The following is a 9,461-nucleotide window of genomic DNA, read 5'->3' on the forward strand; positions in this document are numbered from 1 at the left end:
GAATAGATGTGTATAAATTTGCCTTTAGACGCCGAGTGCTTGATTGCTGAAACAAACTTCCATCTTTCTTTGTGGAAGTTTAAAGCTTAAATAAAATCAAAAAAGAACTAGACAAACTTTTGGAGGTAATGGCTAGGTAATATGGGAGATGGTTTTTTATTTTATTTTATTTATTTTATTTTTTTTGGCTGAAGCTGTATAAGCTTGCTTGCTTGCATGATATGCCACTAATAATGATAATTTTACTGTTATCTATATGTTTAGAGTAATGGGCACAATCGAGAGGTCATAATCGATTACTTTGATTACAGTAAATCATTAGATTATTTGGATTATACTAATATCATCGGAATGATACATTCGATTATGACAAATTATTCCATTATGAAAAATCATTATTATATTATTCTAATGGTACAACCGAATTACAGTATATCATTTAACCATTTCATTCAATTATGCTGTCACTAGTTTAAATATTGAACAGTAACTGCATTTTACTGCGATCCCTTCCGACCTTGGGATTTCGGAGTAACTACACTAGAGCACCTCGATAAGTGTGGTCCTGCCTTCTACTATAAAGTAGCTGTTATTTTGCAGATGTCAGAGAGCATGAGCATTAGCATTAGTAGAGGCATATGATGCAAGATAACAAGCTTAATGTGGCTGTTATTTCACAGATGTGAGAAAGCATTAGCATTATAGAGGCATATGACGCAAGATAACAAGCTTAATGTAGCTGTTATTTCGCAGTTGTGAGAAAGCATTAGCATTAGTAGAGGCATATGATGCAAGATAGCAAGCTTATATAGCAACGCCAAAAAAATAAATAGTAGTAATAGTGGCATGTGATGCAAGAAAGCAAGTGTATGAGCTTATGCAGCATCAGCCAAAAAAAAAAAAAAAAAATCACACCATTCCCTCCAAATGCCTGTCCACTTCCTCCTTAAATTTATTTAACTTATCAACTTCCACAACGACAGATGGAAGTTTGTTCCAGCAATTAACCACCCGCTGGCTAAAGGCAAATTTCCGCACATCTATTCTACATCTGTCTTTTCTTAATTTCAATTTATGCCCCCTTAGGTTCGTAATCTGAACAAGTGGAAGGATCCCATCAGAATTCAGCGTGCTCAATCCATTCAAGGCCTTATATACCTCAATCAGATCACCGCGCAGGTGCCTAGTCTCCAACCACCGCAATTTGCAGAACTTAAGCCTCCCTTGGTAAGAGGATCCCTTCATTCCCCTCACCAATCTTGTTGCCCTTCTCTGTACACGCTCAAGCAAAATTAACATCAATCCTAAAATTAGGCCTCCAGACCTGTACGCAGTACTCAAGGCGTGGCCTGACCATTGCCTTATACAGAGGGACAATCACCTCCTTTTTCCTGCTAACAAAATTCCTATACTGTATATCATTGACAAAACCCCATGACCTGCTCTGGCAGCCTGTCTGCATTGCTCAGAAAACTTCATATCTGACTGCACAATTACTCCCAGGTCTTTTTCATTTTCTACCACCTTAAGTGTAGTACCACACCGTTGGAATGTTTCTCTGGAGTTACTTCTACCCATATGCAGTACTTTACATTTGTCAAGGTTAAACTTCAGTTACCACTTCTTAGCCCATCTGCCCAAATTATCTAGATCCTGTTGCAGTAGCACACTGCCATTACTGTCATTAACAACCCTGCCAACTTTTGCATCATCGGCAAACTTCGACACTAAGCCTGATATACCTTCATCAATGTCATTGATAAATATAAAAGACAACAGAGGACCCAACACCGAACCCTGTGGGACTCCACTAATAACATTAATCCACGAAGAGCAGCACCCATTAATTACCACCCTCTGTCTTCTCCCACTCAACCATCCTTTTATCCATTGTAGCAACTTACCCTTAATACCTTGACTTGGCGCATTATAACCTTAGATGCTAATACGCCATAAAATCCTAAAACAAACAAACAAACCCTTATTACCATTCTGCTCCAATTTGTACAATAGTCTTCCATGCGCAACAGTGTCAAAAGATTTCCTAAAATCCAAATATATATCAAAATTATTTTTTGCATCCAGTTCCTTTGTGACCACATCATAATATCCTATCAAATTTGTCAGACAAGACTTTCCCTTAACAAACCCATGCTGTGTCTGAATTATTGCTGCAGTCTTGTCTAGATGATCCTGCAATGCATCTTTAACCAGTGACTCCATTATTTTACCCGGAACAGAAGTTAAACTAACTAGTCTGTAATTACTCGTGTCACCCTTCGATCCCCCTTTATGAATTGGGGATACATTTGCACATCTCCAGTCAGTGGGGACCTCCCCTGAGTCCAAGGATGCTCTCATAATTATGGCTAAGGGTTTGCTTAGTTGCTTTGCTGCCTCCTTTAATATAACTGGATAGATCCCACCACCCGAGGTGCCTTTCTTATGTTTAACTAAAATAAAATCCCTTCCCATTTCACCCATCCATTCACTCCAAATGTTTGTCTAGTTCTGCCTTGAACTTATTTAAGTTACTGACCTCCACTAAAACAGATGGAAGTTTGTTACAACTATCAACCACCCGCTGGCTAAAGGCGAATTTCCTCAAATCTATTCTACAATTGTCTTTCCTCGATTTGAATTTATGCCTCCTCAGGTGAATAATCTGAACAAGAAGAATCCCATTAGCACTAAGCTTGCTCAAGCCATTCAAGGCCTTATACACCTCACCCCTAAATTAGATCACCTCGCAGGTGCGTAGTCTCCAGAAGCTGCAATTTGCAGAACTTAAGCCTTTCTTGGTAACACCAACCCTTTGTTCCACTCACCAATCTCGTTGCCCTTCTCTGTACTCGTTTCAGCAGCTCCACATCCTTACTAAAATGACACCTCCAGACCTCTACGCAATACTCAAGGTACGGCCTGACCATTGCCTTATACAAAGGGATAATCACGTCCTTATCCCTGCTAGCAAAATTCCTGTATATCATTGACAAGACATCATGAGCTACTCTTGCAGCTTTTTGCATTGCTCAGAAAGCTTCATATTTGTCTGCACAATTACTTCCAGGTCCTTTTCATTCTCCACTACCCTGAGTGTAGTACCACCCAGTTGATACAAAGAAAAATAAAAGTTACTGCTACCCATACGCAGTATTTTACATTTGTCAATGTTAAACTTCAGTTGCCACCTCTCAGCCCATCTGCTCAACTTTCCAGATCCTGTTGCAGTAGCGTACTATCATTACTGTCATTGACAACCCTGCAACCTTCGAATCGTCTGCAAACTTAGACATTAATCCTGATATACGTTCATTAATATCATTGATAAATACCGAAAAAACAATGGCCCAACACCGAACCCTGGGGTACTCCACTAATAACATTACTCCATGAAGAGCAGTGTCCATTGATAACCACTCTCTGTCTTCTCCCACTCAAAGATCCTTTTATCCATTATAGCAACCTTAATGTCACGCTGCTCCAATTTGTACAGCAGTCTTCCATGTGCAACAGTATCAAAAGCCTTCCTAAAATCCAAGTATATGATATCGAAATTATTCTTTGCATCCAGTTCCTTTTTGACCACATCATAGTATCCAATAAAATTTGTCAGGTAAGAATTGTCCTTAACAAACCCATGCTGTACCTGAACTATAACTGCAGTCTTGTCTAGATGATTCTGCATCGCTTCCTTAACCAGTGATTCCATTATTTTCCCTAGAACAGAAGTTAGACTAACAGGTCTGTAATTACCCGTGTCGCCCTTTGACCCCCCTTTGTGAATTGGGGATATATTTGCACACCTCCAGTCTATGAGGACCTCCCCTGAGTCCAAGGAAGCTTTCATAATTATGGCTAAAGGTTCGCTTACTTCCTTTGCTGCCTCCTTTAATATAACTAGATCCACCCCAGGTGCCTTCCTTATGTTTAACTTCAACAATTTCTCCTCCACTTTGCTCTCAGTTATTACAAAATCACTTAGCTCCCTGTTAGAGTTTGGTAAACTTCTGACATTCCTTGAATAACTCCTCATGGGTGAATGTAGATGCAACATACTCATTCAGTTTATCAGCTACCTAAACATGATCACCAACAGTCAAACCATCAATAGTCAAACCTGGACCAATCTGATTCATCCCTTTCCTTCTAGAGTTTACATAAGTAAAGAACTCGTTGCTATTTTTCTTTGCATCTTTTGCCAAAGATTTCTCGTAATCTGCCTTCGCCTGCCTAACCTCCTTTGTGACTTGATTACAGACTAGCTTATATATGTCACAGGCTTCTGTGTCCCCTGATAATTTATATGCATCCCACGCATTTTTTCCCCTCTTCTCTATCACTAGCTGGAACAAAATTCAATGCGATTGCGCTAGCTAATGCCACAGATGAGCATATCCTCATTTATACCATCTGTGTATTAGTGTCACATGGTAATTGTACAAAGTTATTGATGTCCAACCGTTTCGGTCCAAAGCAGATAAAATTCTGGAGGTTGCTGGCTGCATGGGTTTTCTTACACACCACAAAACGGTCATTTACACTAATTACCCACTTTTCAAAATAGAATTTAATTTCTGTTACCAACCTTTACACTTACAGTTTATTTATTTTTGTATTTAATAATTAAATACGAACTCTCAACACTATTATTATATAACACTGATAATATTCTTATTACTATATGGTTTCGATAATATTGTTAAATATTGAGGAAAACACATAAAACATCACAGAAAAGCAATACAGAAAAATCGAGTATTAGTAAAAATGGATATTTTGAAAAGTCAATAGTATCACATTGACTTCTGAAAATATCCATTTTAATAATATTGACACATGTTCATTAACCCATTTAATCTATGATTTTGGGCACATCAGCGACTTAGACAATATTGCACAGTATATATTATGTCTATAAATTGTTGTGTGGTAGATTTGCCGTTTTCTGGACGAAAAAGCTGAGTTTCCGGGAGAAAAACCATGCAATTCTCGCCTGAGACCGACTAACCTAGACGCTTTGCGAAAAATGCCCATAAAAATTCCTTGCATTATTCACGGGTATTCGAACAAGGCCTCTTCCATCCTGTAGGGGGCTGTGGTTTTATTCATTGTGCTGCCCATGAGGGCTGAACACCCCCCCCCCCTGTACTGGCTAATGCCGCTACCAAAAGTAACTCATGTATACAATATTATATACAATAATAGTGCGTTAACATATTTACATAGACAAATTAGTCATAAAAGCAAAGTCATTTAGTTAAACCATATTTCCTTTTATTCTCCCGCTTGATATACAGCTCAGCGCAGGAATATTCTTTGTCTAATTTATTTAATTTTGTCAAAAGACAAAATTAAATAAATTACAAAATGCCTTTACTCCTGTAAGGCACCTACTCCCCGACTTACTGGGATGCAACCGTTATTATGTATTAAATTATTTTAAACTGTTGTATACTGATTTATTGTATCGTTTAAAATTGCTTTTCTGAAATAGATTGAACTGCTTTAAATTAGCATCAGTTCTCTCCAGCTTGCGCTGAACAAGAGGATGATAGGTAACCTCTGTGGCATCTTAATAGATGACGTTAATATAGTTTTAATGTGAATTATAATGGAGTCCAGCTAGTTGCCGTATTATTTATGCTTTGTACGTTAACCCTCTTTAATACGCTTTCAATAATATTCAAAATTGTTCAGCCTCTTCAAATTTTCATAAAATGCCACCTACAAAAACCGGAAAGAAATGTTCAATGCAGATAACATTAATCATTCGCATTGAACATTAGTGACAACGGTCAAAAACTGTTTGCTCCATACTAAACAGAACTACAACATATAAACAATAATTGCAAGTCAAATAGTACAAACATATCAAGTGTAGGACAAGTAATTTGTCCTACACTTCGTACATATATATCACAATTATGTTTAGTATTAAATAAATGTAGTTTTTGCATGTAGAGGATTTGTATTGAGCATTCCCGCTTTTAAATAGCCACATTAGTTATATAAACTCTGTGATTAGTTAAAGCACATTTACTACGATATTATTCTGCCGTTCTTCAATAAGCAAATATAACTGCGTGGTGACCACTGAACTTTGTACTTAGTATCAGCAACTTATCTCAGCCAGCACGGTGCTGTTAAATCGACACTCACCAACGATCAGTATACTGTTTCTTTTTACTCAGCGAAAACAGAATTACGTTATGGCACCAAAAACTTTACCAGTTTTAATTATTTATTTTGGAATAGTTTTGAATATTCTTTTATCTCTGAAAGGTGAGTCGTTTCCTTGTATAAAGCGCAGCTATGGATACAGCAGTACTGTCTGTGTTTGTAATGTATCGTACTGTGATACTCTTGAACCTGTCAAAAGAAAACCTCCTGGTGTCGCGCAATTGTATGAAAGTAATATGTATGGAGACAGAATGAGATCATCGGCTTTACAATTTCATAAGATGCCACAAACTGCTGAAAAGACCGTTACGGCCACTATTGATAGAACCGAACGATACCAAGAAATATTTGGATTTGGAGGGGCATTTACAGATGCAGCATGCATAAATATAAAGAACCTACCAGTAATTCTACAAGAACATTTGATTAATGGATATTATTCCACAAATGGTTTGGAATACACGTTCGGAAGAGTTCCTATAGCTAGTTGTGATTTTTCCACTCATGCCTATTCTTATGATGACGTTGAAAACGATTTTAACTTGACGAACTTCAATTTAACAGTGGAAGACATTGATTTCAAGATTCCTGTAATTAAAATGGCCCAAGCTGCAAGTTCCCGTCCACTAAAGATATTTGGAAGTCCGTGGAGTGCTCCAGCGTGGATGAAAACAAATAACAATATGACTGGAAGAGGAAGTTTGAAGGGATCACCTGGAGATCAGTACCACCAGACATGGGCTAACTATTTCGTTAACTTTCTACAGGCATACCAATTATACAACATTTCTTTCTGGGGGATTACAGTAGAAAACGAACCACTAAGCGGACTGATTCCCAACTATCCCTTTCAATGTATGGCATTTACGCCAGAAACTGAACGAGATTTCGTCAAATTAAACCTCGGACCATCTCTCGCAAAAGCTGGATTTGGGCCTGATAAACTTAAACTTATGATAATGGATGACCAGCGGCTGCTACTGCCTCGCTGGCCTAAGAATATTCTTTATGATGAAGAAGCAGCTCAATACATAGCAGGAATTGCATTTCATTGGTACTTGAACTCCATTTCTCCACCTCAGTTACTAGACATCACCCATAACTACTTTCCCGATATGTTTTTGCTGTCAACCGAAGCATGTACTGGTTCACGCCCGTGGGACTTTCCAAAAGTTCAACTTGGAAGTTGGGAAAGAGGTGAAGATTATGCTCATGATATTATTGTGGATCTTTTACACTGGACAGCAGGCTGGGTAGACTGGAACTTAGCTTTAAACCTAAATGGTGGTCCTAATTGGGTTTCTAATTTTGTTGATGCCCCGGTAATTGTAAATGAAACAGCAAAAGAATTTTACAGACAACCAATGTATTATGCTCTTGCTCACTTTAGCAAGTTCCTTCCACCTGGATCAGTGCGTATTAACCTAGATGTAATAGAAAATGAAGGGTTAAAGATTGCAGCATTCGAAACTCCTTCAAATTCAACGGTTGTGATTTCATTAAATAGGTATAATTCTCCGCTAAATCTTACTATACATGATCCAGACCTAGGATATGTTACTCATGCCGTATCTCCTAGATCTATACAAACTTATGCTTGGTGGAAGGAGAGTGAGATGTAGTTACCAACGAATTAAAAAAGAAAGTTGCATAAATTTAATAATAAGAAAAAAAAAAGTTTATGATGTAAAGAAACTTATTGTTATGCAACTTATCTAGACACAAAATTACATGCGAATTATAATATTCAGTTGGAAAATCTTAGAAATTATAAGTTATTGGGAGTTTGCTTTAATTTTTTTCTTTTCTTTCTTTTTTTTTTTTTTTTTTTTTTGTTAATTATCTGTTTTCACAGTCTAGATTAGACCTTGTACAATCGTGGCATTTACATTTTACGTATTGATTGATTGATTGATTCTACTACTTTTCATTTATTGCTAAGATATTCACACTGAGATGCGGTACTTCTGGATAATTCCTTCTCCCAGAAATTTAGAAAACACTTGTCATTTCTACTACATTTAGTTTGCAAAAACATAAAAAAATCGTTCAGAAAAGTGTCCTGAAAACATCCAAAATGAACTTCTTTTCTCCTGATATTGAATCAAATACCCACCTGTTCTCGGTGAGTGAAATATATATTTCTTTTATCAATTATCCAACACCTGTCCAAAACATATTTCAATGCATTTCCTTGAAAAATCTTAATATTGCTTGTTAATTGTACTGCTCTAATTAATTTGTAAACGACATATCTTTTAATAATGATTGAGAACTGTATGCATTTCTGGCAACTTTCCTGATGTCTGGCCAAATATGTAGGTTTGAATTTATAGTGATATCATAATAAAATAAAAATTTGTAGTAACAAATTTTCATATGTTATAAAACTTCAACTATTCAGCGACACCGAGGCTTCCTAACTCCGCGATAGTATCTCCGTTACGCATACAAGACTGTAAACGCCTGAATGTGTCAGTTACGTGATATTGTGTGATGCAGTTATATTGGCATGTTGTATATCTGGCCTCTTGACCTAGGGGGCCCCCTTGTGATCCCTAGTTACCGTCCAGGATGCTGGTCGCCAGGGTTGGTAACTAGAGCAGTAAACTTAAAACTCAGAATCGCCTGAGCTTTCTGGAAAGGGCCTAAAATAAAATAATAATAATAATAATAATTAATAATAAAGGGAAAATGAAGAGTACAGTGATGGATGTAAGGCATCCACCAGAAGTAAGAAAGGGTGATGGGGGTTTCTAGATGGGGAGAAGTAATTCAAGTTTCTATCGTCGGATTGGTTCACATGTAAAAGGCCACCCTTCTTGCAAATACTGTACCCGTATAGTAACGTTAAATAAAACTTTTAAATAAGACTAAAATATTTTTCACTTCCCACGTGAAAAACCCTACATCGGTCTCTATGAAAGAGTACTTGTATGTGATAGCATATTATGCGCTTGCAGACGCGTAGGGATCGAATAAATTTAACTTGGACGAGCCGATTCAGTTTACGGGGGATGGTGACCAGACTACGTTGCTGTAATCAAGAACGAATAAAAATAAATGCTTGTAGTACATCAAAAATCTTACCAGATTTAAATCCCACTTCTGACAATATCCTGAAAAAGGCCTCTGAGGTTGGGAAAATTCATATTTTAGTATTAAATCAGCTCACACCAACCATAAGAATAAGCATTTACTGTAACTAGAATATTTATTTACATATTAAAATAAAATAAATATTTACAAAAAACTGCTATTATATTAAATATACATGT

The 9,461-nt window shown here is 37.0% G+C and overlaps 1 protein-coding gene across 1 annotated transcript; it reads left to right on the top strand.

Moving 5' to 3' along the window:
• Positions 1-6,396: 6,396 nt before the first annotated feature.
• On the top strand, positions 6,397-7,807 carry LOC150091763 (lysosomal acid glucosylceramidase-like). Its single transcript, XM_090385604.1, has one exon. It carries the CDS (start codon positions 6,420-6,422, stop codon positions 7,803-7,805), a length of 1,386 nt encoding a protein of 461 aa, XP_090241730.1. The 5' UTR covers positions 6,397-6,419; the 3' UTR covers positions 7,806-7,807.
• Positions 7,808-9,461: the final 1,654 nt, after the last annotated feature.

The sequence above is a fragment of the Mastigoproctus giganteus genome, chromosome 1, assembly GCF_048544385.1.
Source record: "Mastigoproctus giganteus isolate SK-2022 chromosome 1, ASM4854438v1, whole genome shotgun sequence".
Taxonomy (NCBI): Eukaryota; Metazoa; Arthropoda; class Arachnida; order Uropygi; family Thelyphonidae; genus Mastigoproctus; species Mastigoproctus giganteus.